Here is a 21,977-nt window from a genome sequence, read left to right on the forward strand (position 1 = left end):
ACTCAGATTTCTACAGTTTCCTCCACTTCGACAATTTTAGAATTCTATGTATCTCATAAGACCTGTCATCCGAAATGAAAAAAAAAAAAATGAAGTTTTAAGAAAAGGCAGAGGTGGGTCTGGAGAGATGGTTCAGCAGTTCAGGCCCTTGCCTGCAAAGCCTAACAACCCTGGTTTGATTCCCCAATACCCACGTAAAGTCAGATGTACAAAGTGGTGTGTGCATCTGGAGTCTATTTGTAGAAGCTGGCAGCTCTGGTTTACCCATTGTCTCTTAGTCTCTCTCTGCTTGCAGATAAGTAATATATATCTCAAAGGCTTAAAAACAAAGAGCTGTAGCTCTCTGGGCTGGAGGGCAGTCCTAGGAAAATCCTTGAACCACCTTCAGAAGACCTGTTGAAAACAGCCTCTCAGGCTGGAGAGATGGCTTAGTGGTTAAGACACTTGCCTACAAAGCCAAAGGATCCCTGTTTGACTCCAGGACCCAAGTAAGCCAGATACACAAGGAGGCACATGCATCTGGAGTTTGTTTGCAGTGGCTGGAGGCCCTGGCATGCCCATTCCTCTCTGTCTTTCTCTCTACCTCTTTCTCTCTCAAATAAATAAAATATATTTTTTAAAAAGTAAAAAAAAAAACCCAAAAAACAAAGAGTTGGGGCTGGAGAAAGGGCTTAGCAGTTAAGACATTTGCTTGCAAAGCTAGTGGACCCACGTTCGATTCCCAAGTATCCACATAAAGCCAGATGTGCAAGGTGGTGCATGCATCTGGAGTTCATTTGCAGTGGCTAGAGGCCCTGGCATGCCATTCTCCCCCTCTCTTTCTCTCTCTCAAATAAAAATAAAATATTTTTAAAAACCCCAAAGAGTTGTAGAGTTGAGCTTTGGCAGAAAGTCATTTTATATACTTATTTTATTTATTTATTTATTTATTTATTTATTTATTGAGGTAGGTCTCAATGTAATCTAGGCTGAGCTAGAACTCACTCTGTAGTCTCAGGCTGGCCTCCAACTCCTCCTACCTAGGCCTCATTCTCTCCCTTTGTCTCTGGTTGTAAATAAATAAATAAATGTGCGTTTAAGTAATGTATTTATTTGAAGCCAGGCATGGTTGCACACTCCTTTAACTGTAGCACTTGAAGGCAGAGGTAGGAGGATCACTGTGAGTTCGAGGCCACCCTGAGACTTTGTGGTGAATTCCAGGTCAGTGAATTTAGGCCTGGGCTAGAGTGAGACCCTACCTCAAAAAATAAGACAAAACAAAAAATAAAAGTTTATTTATTTAAAAGGGAAAGAGGCAGACAAAGAAAGAGAATGGGCACACCAAGGCCTCTAGCCCACTGCAAACAAACTCCAGACACAGTGCCACTTAGTAGATCTGGCTTTAAGTGGGTACTGGGGAGTCAACCTGGGTCCTTAGGCTTTGCAGGCAAGTGCCTTAACTGCTAAGCTATCTTTGTAGCCCAATCAAAAAAAAAAATTTTAAAGTGTAGCAAAATATTTTTTAAAAAAGATTTTATTATTTATTTGCAAGCACAGAGGAAGGGGAAGGAGGGAGAGAAGGAGGGATAGAAAGAATGGGCAATCCAGGGCCTCCTGCCATTGCAAATAAACTCCAGACACATAGGCCACCCTATGCGTCTGGATATGTGGACACTGGGGAATCAAACCCAAGTGGTCAGGCTTTGCAAGTAAGTGCTTTCAATTGCTGAGCCATCTCTAGACCCAGGAAAAAATTAAGGTTAATGAAATCCCAAAATTTTTAGTTTTTGAAGTATCTTGAGAAATTTCTAACTCTAAACACTTTATCTAAGGTAACTGAATATATAGCCATAGGGCATTGTACTGGACTTTTGTGGTTTCGCTACAGTAGAACTGAGGGAGGACTTAAGATATAAATTTAGAGCAGGAATTGAAATACGATTACAAATTGAGGAGTAAGATCTGTTAAATATATTAATAGTAAAATTTTACTCTTGGTACCTTTGAGAATTTTAGATACTATAAAGGGTTGAATGTGTATCAGTGATATAAATGTAGAAGAAAAAGGCAACCAGATGCAGAAATGCAAAAAATGAAATCCTAGAAAGGTCAGCTTGTAAAAGTAAAAAAAAAAAAAAAAAAACTGATTGATTTAGTTGGAAATTTAGGTAATCAGTTTAGTAGATGTATAGGTAAGAATATAGAACTTTCATGGAGCCTGTCAAAACAAAAACACATGTTTGAAAAGCTTTAAAAACCACTAGACTTAACAGAATGATTTTATTTTTTGATTATGTATTTATGTACTAGAGAGAGGAAGAGGCAGAATGGATACTCCAGGGCCTCCAACCACCGCAAATGAATTGTAGATGCATGGGGCCACCTTGTGAATCTGGCTTACATGGGTATTGAGAAATTGAAGTTGGGTCCTTAGGCTTTGCAGGCAAGGTTCTTAACCGCTCACCCATCTCCCCATTCCTGGACAATTTCACTTTCATAAAAAAATATTTTATTTTACTTATTTATTCATTTGACACACAGAGAGAGAATGGGCACGCTAAGGCCTCCAGCCACTGCAAGTGAACTCCAGACACGTGCGCCCCCTTGTGCATCTAGCTAACGTGGGTCCTGGGAATCGGACCTGGGTCCTTTGCAGGCAAACGCCTTAACTGCTAAGTCATCCCTCCAGCCAGACAATTTCACTTTTAACCTTTAAAATGCTTTGTAATTGTTGTCATTTCAGTATGGAATTATACTGGGTTCAATACCCCAATAACCACATAAAAAGCCAGATACAGAAAGTACCACAAGCACCTGGTATTTGTTGCAGCAGCAAGAAACCTTGGTGTGCTCTGCATGCAGGTCATGCAGGACATGCACACACTCATGGAAATACAATAAAATTTTTTTTTTAATTTTTATTAACATTTTCCATGATTATAAAATATATCCCATGGTAATTCCCTCCCTCCCCACCCCCACACTTTCCCATTTGAAATTCCATTCTCCATCATATTACCATAAACTTCAGGATTTATGTGAAATAATAAATTTCACATTAATTTAGTTCTCATCCCCAAGATTCTTATAAATGTGTGTGCGTATGCATGCATGCATGCAAATATTCTGAGATCTTGATTACTTCTGGTCCTATGTCAGATAAGCGTTGAACCCTCATTATTTTAGATGGGAGATGGATAGACACACACACACACATTTTAGTTAGATGAGACAGGGTTTCACTCTGTAGCCAAGGCTGACCAGAACTTGCTCTGTAGCCCAGGCTGGCCTCAAACTTTTATTATTAAACTTTATTTTTATTTATTTGAGAGAGAGAAAGAGGTAGAGAGAGGGAGACACCAGGGCCTCCAGCTACTGAAAACAAACTCCAGACACATGTGCCCCTTGTGCATCTGGCTAACCTGGGTCCTGGGGAATTGAGCCTCAAACTGGGGTCCTTAGGCTTCACAGGCAAGCGCTTAACCACTAAGCCATCTCTCCAGCCCTGACGTCCTTTTAGAAACCATATTGTCTTTGCCTGTTTGCTAATTTTCTTTTGAGTTACATCTATTCTGTTTAAAATATTTACTATACATTATCTTAACTTATTTGATTTATTATTATTATTATTATTAATTTTGAGACAGGATTTCCCTCTCTAGTTTAGGCTGGCCTAGAACTCCGTATGTAGCCTAGGTTGCCGTAAAATTTATATATCTCTTGTGTCAGCCTGCCAAGTGTTAGGATAATGGGCATAAGCCAACATACCCACTTTAGTTAGGCTTTTAAAAACTTTTTTTGTTAAGTTATATCAGATACCCAGAAAAGTATAAAAATCCTATGTATATCAGTCTGTGATTTATTACAAAGTAAACACATCTCTGAAACTACTACCTAGGTAGAAAAAAAAAAGTTATCATTAGCAGCAGTCCTGAAACTCCCCCATGTCTTACTAATTACCATTCCCTTTCTATCTTCCCAAAGGGAACCATTATCCTGATTTCTATGATCATTCTTGAATTTTGCTTGTTTCTGATCTCTATAAAATAGAAAGGTATACTATATATTCTTTTGCATAATTTTTCTGTGAGACAAGTGTCTCTCCGTGCAGGAGTGTTTCATTTAGCCTTATTGCTGTTATTCTGATGGACACATTTTCAGTTTTAGATTGCTGTGAATTATACAAATATATACTCTTTCACATGTTATGGAGCACATGCACAGATTTCTGTAGACCATATATATATATATACATGTATGTATGTATGTATGTATGTGTTTTTTTTTTAATTAATTTTTATTTATTTATTTATTTGAGAGCGACAGACACAGAGAGAAAGACAGATAGAGGCAGAGAGAGAGAATGGGCGCGCCAGGGCTTCCAGCCTCTGCAAACGAACTCCAGACGCGTGCGCCCCCTTGTGCATCTGGCTAACGTGGGACTTGGGGATCCGAGCCTTGAACCGGGGTCCTTAGGCTTCACAGGCAAGCGCTTAACTGCTACGCCATCTCTCCAGCCCTTGTTTTGTTTTTTTGAGGTAGAGTCTCACTGGTCCAGGCTGACCTGGAATTCACTATGTGGTCTCAGGGTGGCCTTAAACTCATGGCAATGGCGATCCTCCTACCTCTGCCTCCTGAATGCTGGGATTAAAGGTGTGCGCCACCACACCTGGCTTAAACTGTATATTTTTTTCTAAACATTTGTTATTTGTTTGCAAGTAGAGAGAGAGAATGAATGGCCACACCGGGGCCTTTGGCCACTGCAAACAAACTCCAGATGTCTGTGTCACTTTGTGCATCAGGTTTTACGTGGATACTGGACAATCAGACCTGGGTTGTCAGGCTTTGCAATCAAGTGCCTTTATCAGCTGAACCATTTTTCTTGCCCTGGAGTGTATAGTTCTAAGGGTGGAAAAGCTGGTTATAGATTACGTGTATTTTCAATGTTATCAAATTGCTAGTAGTTGAGAGATGATTTAATAGATAAAAGTGCTTGCTGCCTAAATGTGAGCACCTGAATTTGGATCCCTAGTACCCATGAAAATGCCAGGTAAGTATGGTAGCCCACCTGTAATCTTAGTGCTCAGGAGGCAGAGATGGGATCTCTGGTAGCTAGCTAGACAAGCCAAATCAGTGAGTTCTGGGTTCAAATGAGAGACCCTGTCTTAGTAAATAAAATAGAAAGTGATTAAGAAACCTAACATCAACCTTTGGCTTCCACATGTACACACATGCATACATGCCCACATACTCTACATACATTTGTGCCCACACATGTGAATCTAATACACATGGAAAAAAAGGCCTTATAAATTTTCACATTTGTTATAATTCACATTGTTAAATAGTGTATGAAAGTATAGTCACCTCATATTCAGTTATATATATATTGTTCATTTTTATTTATTTATTTGAGAGTGACAGACACAGAAAGAGGCAGATAGAGAGAGAGAGAATGGGTGTGCCAGGGTCCAGCCACTGCAGATGAACTCCAAATGCGTGTGCCCCCTTGTGCATCTGGCTAACGTGGGTCCTGGGGAATTGAGTCTTGAACTGGGGCTTCATGGGCCGCACTTAACTGCTAAGCCATCTCTCCAGCCCTCAGTTATATATTTTTATTAAGATATTAACATATTTAATAAGTCTTAGGTTCTTTTTAACCTCCAGAGATAAATACTTGATGATGAGTAGCTATTTTTATCCAAATGAAGTATAGTACAAAAGAGTATAAGACAACAAATATAAAGTAATTTTTTAGCTTAGAAACAGGTACCATGGGCTGAGGAGATGGTTCAGCATTTAAAGGTGTTTGCTTGCAAAGCCTGCAAACCTGGATTCAGTTCCGCAGTACCCACATAAAGCCAGATACACAAAGTGGTGGGCACTTGCGTCTGGATTTGTTTGCAGTGGCAAAGGGCTCTGGGATTCCCATGCATGTGTTTATGCACATAAATTTGTGCCTGCTCTCTCTCTCTCTCTTTCTCTTTGGCAAATAAAAATTTCTTTCAAGGTAGGGTCTCACTCTAGTCCAGACAGAAATGAAATTCACTATGTAGAACTCATGGTGATGCTCCTTCCTCTGCCTCCCTAGGGCTGGGATAAAGGTGTGCTCCACAACACCCAGCTTTAGTTTTATATTTTTGAAGTAAAGTGGTAAGAGATAATGTATTCTTTCTTTTTGTTGTTGTTCTTTTTCTTCTTTTTCAAAGGTGTGCACCGTGCCTGTTGGTGGCTTTTTTTTTTTAAGTTTAATTAATTAATTAATTAATTTGAGAGCTACAGGCAGAGAAAGAGGCAGATAGACGTAGAGAGAGAACGGGTGCACCAGGGCCTCCAGCCCCTGCAAACAAACTCCAGACGCATGTGCCCCCTTGTGCATCTGGCTAATGTGGGTCCTGGGGAGTCAAGCCTTGAACTGGGGTCCTTAGGCTTCACAAGCAAGCGCTTAACCGCTAGGCCATCTCTCCAGCCCCTGTATCCTTTCTTGATCTTCAAAAAGGTTTTCTTTTGAAAATAGATTGAATAGTATAATATTTTAGGGCATATATTTTATGAAGATTGAAAAACACAGGTCAGTGCTGGGCATGGTGGCCTGTCTTTTTTTCCAAAATTTTTTTATTAACAACTTCCATGATTATAAAAAATATCCTATGGTAATACCCTCCCTCCCCCCACTTTCCCCTTTGAAACTCCATTCTCCATCATATCCCCTCCCTACCTCAATCAGTCTCTCTTATTTCGATGCCATCATCTTTTCCTCTTCTTATGATGGTCTTGTGTAGGTAGTGTCAGGCACTGTGAGGTCATGGATATCCAGGCCATTTTGTGTCTGGGAGGAGTACATTGTAAGAAGTCCTACCCTTCCTTTGGCTCTTACATTCTTTCTGCTACTGACCCTGAGCCTTGGAAGGTATGATAGAGATACTGTAGTACTGAGCACTCCTGTCATTTATTTCTAGCACCATGAGTCATCCCAAGGACACTGTCATCTGAAAAGAGAAGGTTCTGTACCAAAAGTGAGAGTAGCATTAATATAAGGGTATGAACATTAAGAGAAGTGCTTACTGGGTAGTTTGATAAGCATAGTATATACATTTAGCCAGGCAGCAGCAGATGTTACACCCCTAGGGCTCATGACTACCCCTAGTTTAAGTTTTCAGTATCAGGGATGTATCACCTCCCATGGAGCAGGACCTTCAGTCCAATTAGAGGGCAGTTGGTTTCCATCATGACAGACGTGCCACTATTGCACCTGTTGGCTCATTTGTCCTGGCTGGCCAAATATAAGGCTTGCAGTGTCCAATGTTGAGTATCTTCACTGGTGTTTTCTTTTTCTTCCATTGAACTGCATGCAGAATGTCTTCTTCCAGTTTTATGTCAGCTGCTCTTCATGGAGGAGGTTATCAGCTCAGTTCCCGCAGGATTTCTCAGTGACCTTGCAGCCCAAGTATGTGGAGTCTTCAGCAGTAGGGTCTTACTTACTATCTATTCCTGGTAGAAAACCAAGGGCCTTGGCAATGGCCTATAATGTTTTGGGGGCATTAGGGACCTCCCTGGCCAACAACTCACTGGGGCCTATGTCTTTAATCCTGGCATTTGGTAGGTTGAGGTAAGATTGATAGTCATTACTTTGAGGCCATCCTGGGCTACAGAGTGATTTCTGGGTCAACCTGGGCTGGCGTGAGACCCTAACTCAAATAAAAGCATGTCTGGGCTGGAAAAATGATGTAGTGGTTAATAATGGTGCTTGCCTATGAGGCCTAAGCATCCATGTTCAACTCTTGAGGTAGATGCAGAGTGACACAAGCATGCAAGGTTGCACATGTGCACAAGTTGGCACATGTGTCTGGAGTTTAAAACTACTTTAAGTCAAGCAAAGCTACAGATAACATTATCCATTGCATGGCGTAATATCATAAAAACCAAGAGAATATCTGTGAAGTGAAGTGGTTAATTGAACTGAGTTTGACAACATTTAAACAGCTTTCTTATGGGTTTAGCATTGTAGTAGCTGGTACTTGGGAAGAATAAGTCATAGCCTTCATTGTTTTTGTTTTGTTTTGTTTTTTGAGCTGGCGGGGGGGGGGGGTTCGGGTCTTACTGTGTTGCCTAGGCTTGTCTCAAGTGATCCTCCTGCTCTAGCCTACCAAATGCTGCTGGAATCAGGTCATAAATTTCACCGTGCCAGCCACGGTGTTCATTTCACTTTTAAAACACTTCTGCCTGAAGGGTATGATAAAAGGGTTTGTATGAAATTTGTGTTTAGTGCATTTATCACTTTGGCTAGTGTTTGCAAATGTTATCTCTAGTGATCAAAGATGAATTAAGTGGGCATTTGAATTCGTCTAGAAATTATCACTGATAACATAGTTGCAGTGATTTGATGAGCACAGAATTATCTTGTAGAAGGTGTTAACAGACCAGTAGGTACTTAGAAAGTGCAAACAGTGGATCACTTATGGCCAGCATTTGTCACTGAGTGCTTGGGTAGAAGTAGAGTGATTTGGCTTGTATTGTCTTAAGTAAGATAGAGATTTGCTGATACTCACAAGAGAAACAGACACTTACAAGGGGATGGCTAAGGTTCCGAGAGAGGGGGAGAGAAATAGAGAATATGTGGATGGACATATCCCTTTGAGAGGCTTTAGAAAACAGTCATACTTTTTTTTAGAACAAATAGAAGAAAAAAGAAATAGATAGAAAGATACTTGGCTCTGAAAAGATAACTATGGGTGAATTTCAGCTGGATAACTTCAAAAGACTAAGAAGTAAATTGTCCTTGTGTAAAAACAGGGAATTTAGTATTGAAGACTTAAGAGATAATATAAAATAAGTGTAGCACCATAGTCTAGGAGCTAGGGAGATACCAAAGTTTGGATCCCAAGCACCATGCATATACTAGGTGGGTATGGTGTTCTGCCTGTAATCTCAGCACTGGGGAAGCAGAGACAGGATTCCCTGGGAAATATGGCTTCCTAGACTAGTTGGGTAAGCAGTTTCTGGATTCTAGTGGAGAACTATGGAGTTTTGAAGACACCTGACATCGACCTCTGGCTTAGAAACAGAGAAACTAATTTAGGCAGATGGAAGGGCCATATTGCAGGTAATGTATATAATTAATATTAATAAGGTGCCAGACATCTAACAAATTCAGAAAATGTTAATTAGATTACACTTGAAGATAGTACAGTTGTGATTGTCGATTGGGTGAATTAAAAAAAAAAATGAGGTATTGAGGATCATCGAGGCTGAGAAGATTGCTCAGTGTAAATTCTTTCCATGCAAGTTGTGAGTACCTGAGTTCAAGTCAGTAAAGACCAGGTAACAACCTGATGCTACAGCCAGTGTTTATAATGCTAGCCCTCATCGGATACAATGGTAGGTGCAGACGGGATAACCCTGAAGCATACTAAGCAGCCAGCCTGGCAGACACACATGAAGAATAAAAGAGGTAGAAAGGACTGACCCTTGAAGTTGACCTGGCCTCCACATGTACTCCATGGGACATGTGCCCCTGCCCTCACAAACATGAAGAAAAACTCTAGGGAAGTCTCATAGTTCATGGGGAGTTTTAAGTTCTTGGAAAAGCACAAAAGAGATGGTGGAGAAGAAGATTGGAGAGGGAAGGCCAGACTTATTAAGCCATTACATACTTTGAACATATTCAACGAGTCTAAGTTTTTAGTTCTTACTTTTTAAACCTTTGAAAACCTTACATTTATCAGTTTCTTTTTTCAAGGCAGGTCTCACTCTAGCCAAGGCTGACTTGGATCTCACTCTGTAGTCCCAGACTGGCCTCAAACTCAAGGTGATCCTTTTATCTCTGCCTCCCCAGTACTGGGATTAAAGTCCTGTACCACAAGTATTTTATTATTTGTAAGGAGAGAGGGACACAGATAGAGAGAAGATGGGTACACCAGAGCCTCTTGCTACTGCATAAAACTCCAGAGGCATGTACCACTTTGTGCATCTATCTGACTTTATATGGATACTAGGAAATTGAACCTGGGCTAGCAGGCTTTGTATGCAAGTGCTTTAACTGCTGAGCCATATCCTGAGCCAGCATCTAGAAAATTTGTAATCTAGTTTCAGAACCAAAAGTTATTTATCATTGTGTGAATCTACTCGGGTGAAATGTTTTGTAAGTTTTCCTGTTAGACATTGTGATGCATGCCAGTAATCTCAGCACCTGGGCAGGAGGATGACAAGCCTGGGCTACATAGCAAGATCCAGTCTCAAGAACAAAAAGACCGGGTGTGGTGGCACATGCCTTTAGTCCCAGCACTCGGGACACAGAGGTAGGAGGATCGCCATGAGTTGGAGGCCACCCTGAGACTTAATAGTGAATTCCAAGTCAGCCTGAGCTAGAACGAGACTCTGCCTCGAAAAACTAAAAACAAACCTTTCTGTGAGGCTGAATTGTGTGACTCTCATGACAAAATAATTGAATTTAGTAAATGGCTAGCTATGTACAGAGGAAAACTGCTACTGTACGAGTGGCTGGGCTTTAACTCTTTGTTTTTCAAAAATGCACCTGAGCCAGGCTTGGTGGTGCATGCCTTTAATGCCAGCACTTGGGAGGCATAAGAGGATTGCATCACTTCGAGTCCATCCTGAGACTACCTAGTGAATTCCAGGTCAGCTTGGACTAGAGGGAAACCCTACCTTGAAAAACAAACCAAAAAAATGTACTTGAAAGCATAATCTAATATAAAAGATTATTCAAAGTGAAATCTTACAGGGAAAAGGGAGGAAGGGAAGGCCTAAAGTCTTCTCTTTCTGTGGCTAAGGATTAGCCAGCATTCCAAGAAGCTTAGTTTGAAAACTCCTGAGTGTTTACACAATGCCTGCTTTGGATCATTTTACAATAGTCCTAGCTATGGGACCAGTACTGTTAATAGTCCCCATTTTACAGATTAAGAAATGGAGCTTCAGAATGTTTAAGCAGTATTTCTAGGATTACTAGCTACTAAGTGATGAAGCCAAAATTCCAGCCATGTCAGGCAGTTTCCAGAGCATATACAGTTTATTATGATGTTGCCATTGTGGTTTATGCCTGTAAGCCCAGCACTTGGAGGATTGAGGCAGGAATACCACCTTGAATTGAAGCCTCAGCTGTATTGTGAGTTCCTACATAGTGAGAGATGCTGTCTCAAAGACACAAACAAGCAAAGCAGCAACAGCAACTATAAAACCCCAAGACAGTGTTTTTTTTTTTTTTGTTCATTTTTTTTTTTTTATTTATTTGAGAGCGACAGACACAGGGAGAAAGACAGATAGAGGGAGAGAGAGAGAATAGGCACGCCAGGGCTTCCAGCCTCTGCAAACGAACTCCAGACGCGTGCGCCCCCTTGTGCATCTGGCTAACGTGGGACCTGGGGAACTGAGCCTCGAACCGGGGTCCTTAGGCTTCACAGGCAAGCGCTTAACCGCTAAGCCATCTCTCCAGCCCAAGACAGTGTTTTTACATAAAATTATTTATAAATTGAGAGAATTATTAGTGAAGAATGTAGCTGGGAATTAAACTTGAGTCACTGGGACATTTATTTATTTATCTATTTACTTTTTATTTACTTATTATTTTCTGGTAAGGCAGGATCTCCTGGTCCAGGCTGGCTTCTCACTCTACATAGCTGAGGATAACCTTGAATTTCTGATTTTCCTGCCTTTACCTCACAAGTGTTGGTTTCAAACACAGGACTTCAAGCATGCTGGGTAAGCAAGCTATGTCCCTAGTGCCCATTTTAAACAACTCTTTAGTGTATGAGTGAGTAAAGTCAGAAGGATTTGTTATTGTTCAAAAGTATGCTCTTCAGTCTCAGGTTTTGGAACAGTTACTAAGGACTGAGAAGTCTTGTTCTATGTTTTTGGTCTTAGTGAATTTCTGAAAGCATGTATTAGTATTTACCAGGAATTTATACTAGCTGTTAGGGATTAAAAGGATGAATAGGAACTAATCTCTGTTCATATTGTTAAGTAGAGAAAACAGACAAGTAGACCAAAAATAATAGTGTATGGAGCACAAAAAGTTAATGCATAACAACTCTTGTTTTTAAAAGCTTTCAAAATATAGTACCTGAGTTTAGTTTCAAAGATAGTTGATTAGTCAATTGAAGAAAGGTTAGGCAGTGTTTTCAGAGACAGGGAACTTGCAGTGTAGGTTAATGGAAGTGTGAGAAAGATTGATAATTTTAAGCAACATCTCAGCATGGTTGAAATCTAGATTACCTGTATGTGGGAAGCACATAAGGGTGGAGGTACATTATTTTTATCAAGGAAATAGAATGGAAAGTGCATCTGATGAGAAGATAGAAATATATTTAGGTATATTATGATATCACTGGTTAAACATTTAAAAAAAATGAGTTAGACCGGCATGTTGGCACATGCCTTTAATCCCAAAACTCAGAAGTAGAGGTAGGAGGATTGCTATGAGTTCGAGGCCACTTTAAGACTACAAAGTGAATTTCAGGTCAGCCCCAGCTAGAGCAAGGCCCTACCAAAAAAAAAAAAAAAAAAAAAAAAAAAGAGTTAGAAAATAAGTATAATAAGATGGATATAGTAAGATATGGCTTATTGGTTAAGGTGCTTGCATGCAGAGCTTGGTGACCTGAGTTTGATTCTCCCAGTGCTCACATAAATAGAGCCAGATGCACCAAGTGGCCCACATAATCTGGAGTTTGCAGTGGCCAGAGGCCCTGGTGTACCCATTCTGTCTGTCTCTCTGTCCCCCTTACCCCCCTCTCTCCCTCCCTCCCTCCCTCTCTCTCCTTGCAAATACATATATTGGTTTTTCAAAAGTAGGGTCTCACTGTAGTCCAGGCTGACCTGGAATTCACTCTGTAGTCTCAGGGTGCCTCAGACTCACAGTGATCCTTCTACCTCTGCCTCCCTAGTGCTGGGATTAAATGTATGCACCAAAATTCCTAGCTTTATCTATTTATTTATTTTTTTGAAACTTAATGGACACCAGGCTTGCCTCCATTTACTATCTTACTAGGTCATGCATCTAGAAACTCATCCATTTCTTTTAGATAATCCAATTTAGTGGGATATAGGTTCGCTTTACCTATGTGTGGTATGGTGCGTATATTGTGTGTGTATATATTCCGTGCCCCATATGCATGTGTGTGGAGGCCAAAGGACAATAAGTGTTTTCTTCTATTGCTCTTCCATCTTGTTTTTTTGAGATGGAGTCTCTCACTGAACCTGGAGCTACTCTTTGTGGTCAGACTAGGTGACCAGTGAACATCAGAGACTCTCCAGTCTTTGCTGTTTACAGAATTGGGGTAACAAGTGCTTGTGTCTATATGTGTCGCGACCACCTCGACCAGCAAGAATGACGTGACCCGAGAGCTCTTCTTTAAGCAGTTTATTCAGGAACCTTGAACAATCTTCTGACCCCAGGGAGAGCCGACCCACAAGCTAAGTAGTCCTGCGCTAGCCAACCCTAGTGAGCCACGTGGCCCATGCAGACAGGTCCACGATTAAGGAAGCAGAATTAGTTCAGCAGCCTCAGCCAAATAAGGACTTGTTTATCCCAGAGAGCGCTCGCTATCGGGCTAGCGGAAGGTGGAAGCCGACGTCATCTTTAGGGCGCGGCACATCGCAGCTCTCCACATATATGCAGCTTTTTTTTTTTTTTTTTTTTTTTTGAGGTAGGGTCTCACTCTGGCCCAGGCTGACCTGGAATTCAGTGTGTAGTCTCAGGGTGGCCTCGGACTCATGATGATCCTTCTACCTCTTCCTGCCAAGTGTTGGGATTAAAGCATGCACCACCATGCCTGGTTTATATACACCTTTTTTTGTATGGGTTCTGGGTACTCCATCTCAGTGCAAACCAGATCCTCATTCTGTCATGCTTGTGTAGGCAAGTGCTCTTACCCAACACCTCCTTAAAATAGTTTTATTTAAAAAATGGTTTATTAATCCGGGCATGGCGGTACATGCTTGTAATCTAAGCACTTGGGAGGCAGAGGCAGGAATGTCAGTAGTTCATTTGCCTGCAAATGAGTTCCAGATGCATGCTGTAGTAGACAGCTTCAAGTTCGCTGAGATGCCTTCCAAACCAGGCACAGTTATGGAGGAAGGCATGTTTATTGAAGCTTACAGATCCAGAGGACATTCCATATTGGCAGAAGAAGCTGGCCCTGCTTTCACAGGTCCAAAGAGAGAGCAAGAAGCCACAAGCTAAAAGCCAAAAGCCACACAGCACACTTCAGAAACTCCAGGTGGAAATAAGCACTTCACATATTTTTGGATTGGAATATTAAACCCACCAGCACACCTTAAGATCCACCCAGTGACACCTCCTCCAGCCAGGTGGCTTTAGATCCAAACTACAACTAATAAAACACGGAATATATTGTGGGCCATCTACTCGTACATGCCTCATTGTGCATCTGGCTTTATGTGGGTACTGGGGAATTGAACCAAGGTTGGCAAGCTTTGCAAGCAAACACCTTATTTAACCACTGAGTCATCTCCTCAGGCCTATTTTTTCCCCTAAGTTTTCATATATTGTATATTGAACCCCCCCTCCCCATACCACCCTTGTCACTTGCCCCTCTTTCCTTTTTCCTTTCTTTTTAATTTTTTTTTGAGGCATGATCTCATGTAGCCCAGGCTGGCTTTGAATTAGCTGTGTGGCCTTTGCATTTCTGATCCTATCTACCTACTAAGTGCTAGAATTATAGGCATGTGTGACTGCCTGGCTCTGTTCTATTAGGCTTTTCTATTGTTTTCCTTCTTTTTCTTTTTTGCTATTTGATTTTTGAGGTAGGGTCTCTGGTCCAGGCTGACCTGGAATTAACTGTAGTCTTAGGGTAGCCTCAAACTCATGGTGATCCTCCTACCTCTGCCTCCCGAGTGCTGGGATTAAAGGCATGTGTCACCACGACTGGCTTCTTTTTCTTTTTTTGCATGTGCATATGTGTGACATGAGGTGTGTGTATGCATATATGCATGGGGCCATGCTTGCATGTGTTTGTGAATGCACATGTGTTTTCATATGTGTGGCAGGCAGAGGTCAACCTCAGGTATTATCCTCAGGTATGCCATCTACCTCCTTGAGACATGATCTCTTACTGGCGTGGAACTTACCAATTAGGCTTGACTGTCTGACTAGTGAGCCTTAGTGGTCCACTTGTCTCTGCCTCTGCAGTCCTGGAATTATAGGCAAGCACAACCACAGTCGCCATTTACATGGGAACGAGATAATGAACTCAAGTTCTTATGCTAACAAGGCAAACACTTTACTGACTGAGCTGTCTCCCCAGCCTTCTGATTTTCAAATCGATCTCTTAACTGAGGTTGGCTTCAAACTCATCATATAGCCCCAGTTCTTGAACTTCTGATCCTCCTTGCTCCACCTCCCAAGTACTGAGATTATAGGCATACATCAATAAGGCAGATGCACATGGTGGTGAATGCATCTAGAGTTTGTTTACAGTGGCTAGAGGCCCTGGCATGCCCACTGTCCCTCTCTCTCAAATAAATAAAAATAAATCTTTGAAAAAATTATTTTAAAAAAGTCTCAGAGGGGCTGGAGATATGGCTTAGCGGTTAAGCCCTTACCTATGAAGCCTAAGGACCCCGGTTCGGGGCTCGATTCCCCAGGACCCACATTAGCCAGATGCACAAGGGGGCGCATGCATCTGGAGTTCGTTTGCAGTGGCTGGAGGCCCTGGCGCGCCCATTCTCTCTCTCTCTGCCTCTTTCTCTCTCTGTCACTCAAATAAATAAATAACAAACAAAAAATATTTAAAAAAAAGTCTCAGAGGCTAACAGCCAGCGTAGTGGCACACGCCTTTAATCCTAGCACTTGGGAGGCAGGGGTAGGAGGATTGCTGTGAGTTCGAGGCCACTCTGAGACTATATAGTTAATTCCAGATCAGCCTGAGCTAGAGCAAGACCCTACCTCGACCCCCCCCCCCCAAAAAAAATTCTCAGATGTTTCTTTTTTAAAACAGTCTTTTAAAAAAATTTTTTTGAGAGAGACAGAGAAGGAGGCAGACATAAATAATATGGGTGAGCCAGAACTTCATGGACTGCAAATAGACTCCATATACATGTGATACTTTGTACATCTGGCTTTATGTGGGCACTTGGGAATTGATCAGTTTTTTAACTTTCTCATTGTTTGTTTTTCATTCTCTTCTAAAACATAACAGAGAACAAACATTCTAAGAGGTTGGAACTCACAAATTACTAGTGGTATAGTGTTTGGAAAAAAAGGTTCCCAAGAAAGCAGGTTCCTAACAGATGTCTTTATTGTATTTACTCATTTATTTATTTATTTATTTTGAGGTAGTCTCGCTGTAGCCCAGGCTGACCTGGAATTCACTATGTAGCCTCAGACTGGCCTCGAACTCAAGGCAATCACCTTACCTTTGCCTCCCGAGTGCTGGGATTAAAAGCATGCACTACCATGCCAAGCTGTTGTTTTTGAGACAGACTCATCAATTTATCAAGGCTGGCCATGAACTAACAATCTTTTTTACTTCAACCAAGTAACTAGGACTATAGGTTTTCAGGATCACACAAGTTTTGAATTTACTTTTTTTTTTTTTTGGTTTTTCGAGGTAAGGTTTCACTCTAGCCCAGGCTGACCTGGAATTCACTATGGAGTCTCAGGGTGGCCTCGAACTCACAGCGATCCTCCTACCTCTGCCTCCCAAGTGCTGGGATTAAAGGCGTGAGCCACCACGCCCAGCTGAATTTACTTTTTTTTAAAAAAAAAATATTTATTTATTTATTTGAGAGAGAAAGAGGCAGGCAGGGAGAAATGGATTCACTGGGGCCTCTAGCTGCTATAAACAGACTCCACATGCATAATGCTGCACCACCTTGTGCATCTGGCTTATGTCAGCCCTGGGGAATTGAAACTGGGTCCTTTGGTCTTGCAGACAAGTGCCGTAACCACTAAGCCATCTCTCCAGCCCCACCTAAACTTTTCATATCAAAATAATTTTTGTTTTGCTTAAGTAAAATCTAGTTTTTGTCTGACTAATATTGTAGGAACAATTTTTAGAACATAGTATATAATACATTGTAATCCTAATGTTACAAGATATGTTCTTTCTAATTGCTCTATTGTGCTTGCTTTTCCTAAAATTAAGAGAAAGATGAGTAAATTGTAGTCAGCTATATTTTCAATTTTTTCCTCCTAATCTGCAAGTGCTTTTCTATTCTGCAGCTAAAGGAGCTTTTGTACCTGGATCTTTATCACTTTCCCTTGCTAGTACTTCATTTCATCCCACTTTTTTTTTTCCCCCCAGGTAGGGTCTCACTGTAGCCCAGGCTGACCTGGAATTCACTATGTAGTTTCAGGGTGGCCTAGAACTCACGGCAATCCTCTTACCTTTGCCTTCGAAGTACTGGGATTGATTAAAGGTTTGTGCCACCATACCCGGCTTATATCCCACTTTTACAGGATGATTTTCCCATTAGTTAAGATTATTTAGAAATGTTTTAGACTCCAAATTTTTTTGTTTGTTTGTTTTGTTTTGTTTTGCTTTGGCCTGGAACTTACTATGTAATCCAGATTTGTCTCTAACTCTTGGCAGTCCACCTCTCTCCAGCCTGCTGAGTGCTGGGATTACAGATACATACCACACTCCATTGAGTGTTATGGTTATGAATATCACTGTGATTGATAATCATACACCAATATCTAGGTATAATTAACCCAGAACTGGTGGTCATTACTTCTTAGAATTTTAGAAAATAGTTACATTATTATTATAAGTAGAAAATTTTATTTAGAAAATTTGTATTTGTTAATATTGTCTCTCCAAAATAGAAGATAAAAACAAGTTTCTTAGCTGGGCTGGTGGTGCATGCCTTTAATTCCAGAATTTGGGAGGCAGAGGTAGGAGGATCACTGTGAGTTTGAGGCCACCCTGAGACTAGTTCAATCCTGGACTAAAGTAAAACCCTACTGCGAAAAAACAAAACAAACCCCAAAACATAGTTTCATATCCCTTTGGTAAACATTTTAAAATATTTTAAAAATTTATTTGCATGAGAGAAAGACAGGAAAAAGAGAGAGAGAACATACCCATTGGCATGCAAGGGCCTCCTGCTGCTGCAAATGAACAATGTGCACCACTTTGTGCATCTGGCTTTACATGGATACTGGAGAGTTAAACCCAGTCCTGCAGGCTTTGTAAACAAGCACCTTTAATCACTGAGCTACCTTCCCAGCCCTCTTTGATAATTTTTTTTTTTTTTTTTTTTTTTTTTTGTTTTTTCGAGGTAGGGTCTCACTCTGGTCCAGACTGACCTGGAATTAACTCTGTAGTCTCAGGGTGGCCTGGAACTCACGGTGATCCTCCTACCTCTGCCTCCCGAGTGCTGGGATTAAAGGTGTGTGCCACCACGCCCGGCTTGATAATTTTTGAATAAATTAATATGTAGAAGAGCAAGTACCTTCATTTGTGATTATGCAAAACAGGTTATCAGAACTATAATTATCTTTAACAATATTCAGAATGAACACTAGATGTGGTGGCACATCCCTGTAATCCCAGCAATTGGGAGGCTGAGGTAGGAGGATTACTTTGAGTTTGAGGCCAGAGTGATTTCCAGCACTCAGCCTGGGCTAGAGTGAAACCCTAACTTGAAAAAACAACAAAATAATATTTAGAATGATTTACACCTGGAACAGTAGTGTTTATCTGTTTAATAGCAAGTAGCCTAATGGATCATTTTTACATCTCAGTGATGTATATATGTGTACATATATGTACACATGCACTTGATCAGTGTATCTCCAGGTTCTGCATCAAAAAATAAATCACCTAATATAAATTGAAAATATGGGAAGAAACATCGTACTTGTAAACTTTGTTTTTGCTTTTTCCTAAACAATATAATATAATGATTATTTACATAGCATTTATATTGTATTTGATATTATAAGTTACCTAGACATGACATAGGTATTCAAGTATTAGGCTATTGGTAAAAAGAGATTTGAGGGGCTGGAAAGATGGCTTAGCAGTTAAGGCCTGCAAAGCCAAAGGAAATAGGTTTGATTCCCCAGTATTCACATAATTCCAAATGTACAAGGTGGCACATGTACCTGAGGTTTGTTTGCAGTGGCTGGAGCCCTGGTGTACCATTCTCTCTCTCCCTCCTTTCCTTCCTCCTCCTCTCCCTCCCTCCCTCTCTCTCTCTCTGCTTCTCTTCTCTTTCTCAGATAAGCAAAAATTTTTTTAAAAGGGGAGTATGATTTGAGCATCCTTGGATTTTGATTGTAGGGGTTTGGGAACCAATCCTGATCATATACCAAGGTGCAACTGTACACACAAAAGTATAATCATGTTTTTAAGATTATCACTTAGCTCAAGCTACTGTTTTCTTCTTAGCTTGTATTTCAGCATTCAGTTTAGTAAATATAAAGCATGCATATTTCTAATGACTTAACAGCATTGCATTAGAAATGGAATGATGCATAAAATTGGTTGTAGGAAGATGCTTGTTTTTGCTTCCTGATATCTAAATCATTTGGCTGTGAGGAAGGCTGGTTTTCCTAGTAAAAAAGCAAAAAGCCCATGTAGAAGTATGTGAGGATAATTCCCAATTTGTTCTTCAACACATTGTGCTGTCAGCTGACCGGATGGCTAACTTTTATCTCATTTTGTGCCATGTTGGGGCATAATGGCCATTTCATGCTGTAATATCACATACTATTGGTAGTTTTACTTTTACATGTTTTCATAATAATATATGTACTTCAAAGCAAATTATTATGCATTTTTAATTTTAAATAGTCATTTATGCTGCCCTTCTCCCCCTTTATACTGAGTATTAATGATCTATTTGCAGTGAATAATGCAAAAAGAACCATGTATAAGCTTTGTTTATGTAAGTTTAGTTTCATTACTAAGTTTGAATTGTTTTGTTCTTATTTTCCTAGGATTCTGACACTTCATGAAATGTCATTATTTCGAGCAATAATGAACAGTGGCCTGTTTTGGATTAGTTGATGACCTTCAGGAGTGATCCAATGCTGTCTATCACGGAGAAGCTGAATGAATATACTCCATTTGGAGTGAACAGCCCAGATTGTTACTGAATTTTCAAGATGACAGATCCAATGATGGATTTTTTTGATGAGGCCAATCTTTTTGGTGAGACCTTAGAAGGTTTGTCAGATGATGCATTTGTACAACCGGGACCTGTTTCGCTAGTTGATGAACTGAACTTGGGTGCAGAGTTTGAGCCTTTACACATAGACTCACTAAACCATGTTCAAGGTACTCCAACACATCAGAAAGTGACTGATTTTGAACAATTAAATCAGTTTGATTCAATGAAATTTCATCAAGTTAATCAATCTTTTGGCAGCCCAGCTGAACATGTATTATCTCCACACTCTCAGTTTAATTGTTCTCCAATCCACCCTCAAAACCAACCTAATGGTTTGTTTCAAGATGTAGCAGATGGCAGTCCAATGTGGGGGCATCAGACAGCTACTAGTATTTCTAATCAAAATGGATCTCCTTTTCACCAAGGACATTCACACACTATGCATCAAAATAAAAGCTTTGTGTCACACCATGATTTTGCCTTATTTCAGGCCAATGAACAACAAACACAGTGTACTTCATTATGCTCCCAACAAAATAGAAATAATCTTAACCCAGGGCAAAATTCTCTTAGCCAGCCTAAAACTTTCATAGATGTTAATGTTTCTGGTCCACACAGAGTCAATGTTAACCATCCATCACAAATAACTGATACATCTACTTCACAGCAGCCTTTGTCAATGCAATTTTCTCAAACGTCAAATCCTTCAGTACACTTCCTCAAGTGTAGCAATCATCAGGAAGGAAATTTTAATGGACCTTCTCCAAATATGACTTCTTGTTCTGTCAGTAATTCACAGCAGTTTTCTTCACATTACTCCTTTTCAAATAATCATGTATCACCCAACAGTCTCCTTCAGTCATCTGCAGTTCTTACACCCAGTCATACCAGTCAGACACTATCTGATTTTACTGGAAGTAATTCCTTTTCTCCTCATAGGGGAATCAAACAAGATTCTGCTCAGCATGTCCTAAACCCCAGTGCATCACTGAATTCAAATAATTTTCAAATGTTGCATTCATCACATCCTCAGGGTAATTACAGCAATTCAAAATTATCTCCTGTGCACATGAACTTTCCAGATCCTGTTGACTCAGGAACTCAAATGGGTCATTTCAATGATCATGTAGAAACAAATGGTTTTTCATCTTTAGAAGAGAATTTGCTTCATCAAGTGGAATCTCATGCTGAGCCATTCACAGGACTGGACCCAGAAGACCTTCTTCAGGAGGGTCTCCTTCCCCAATTTGATGAGTCAACATTTGGACAAGATAATTCAAATCATGTCTTAGATCATGATCTCGATCGGCAGTTTACTTCACATCTTGTAGCTCGGCCCACTGATCTGGCTCAAACTCAGTTGCAATATCAGGCTCGGAGTTGGCATTCATCATTTTCTAATCATCAGCATTTACATGACAGAAACCGTCTATGTTTACAACGACAGGTATGTAGCTCTTTGTTTTTATTTTGGCACTTTGAGAATTGTTTTTATATAAGATCTATTAAAGATTTTATAAAATCATAACCTTATTGCTGTATATTTTTACAGGTTTGTCTTGCTATAAAATCTTACTAAAAGTGATTCGTTGATGTACTCAAAGCAATTAATTGTATTTAGAACAATAAAAATTTAAGACTTTTATGTTTTTACCTGTAACAAAGTTATTTTTGTCAAAAACAAATCTCAATAACTAAATGGGAAACAACAGACTGGAAAATTTTTGTTAAGCATAGTATACTACTATTCCTACCAAAAGCCTATATAAATTGATTAGCAACCCTAATGCTCACTTGATTCCTTAACAAAACATAGAGGATAAAATTTACAAAACAGCCAGTTGTTGTGTTGTATATTCCTTTTTCCAAGCACTCAGGAGGCTGAGGAAGGAGGATTAAAT

At 40.3% G+C, this 21,977-nt stretch overlaps 1 protein-coding gene across 9 annotated transcripts in view; it reads left to right on the forward strand.

Moving 5' to 3' along the window:
- The window catches only part of Chd9 (chromodomain helicase DNA binding protein 9), a 268,879-nt gene that overhangs the window by 51,735 nt on the left and 195,167 nt on the right, over positions 1 to 21,977 (forward strand). For all 9 annotated transcript variants that reach the window (XM_045161271.1, XM_045161280.1, XM_045161276.1 and 6 more), the window contains exon 2: positions 19,904 to 21,523. In XM_045161271.1, coding sequence (XP_045017206.1) covers positions 20,072 to 21,523 — 1,452 coding nt within the window. In that variant the 5' untranslated portion in view covers positions 19,904 to 20,071. The remainder of the gene's footprint in view (positions 1 to 19,903; positions 21,524 to 21,977) is intronic.

Source organism: Jaculus jaculus, chromosome 1 (assembly GCF_020740685.1).
Source record: "Jaculus jaculus isolate mJacJac1 chromosome 1, mJacJac1.mat.Y.cur, whole genome shotgun sequence".
NCBI classification, from domain to species: Eukaryota; Metazoa; Chordata; class Mammalia; order Rodentia; family Dipodidae; genus Jaculus; species Jaculus jaculus.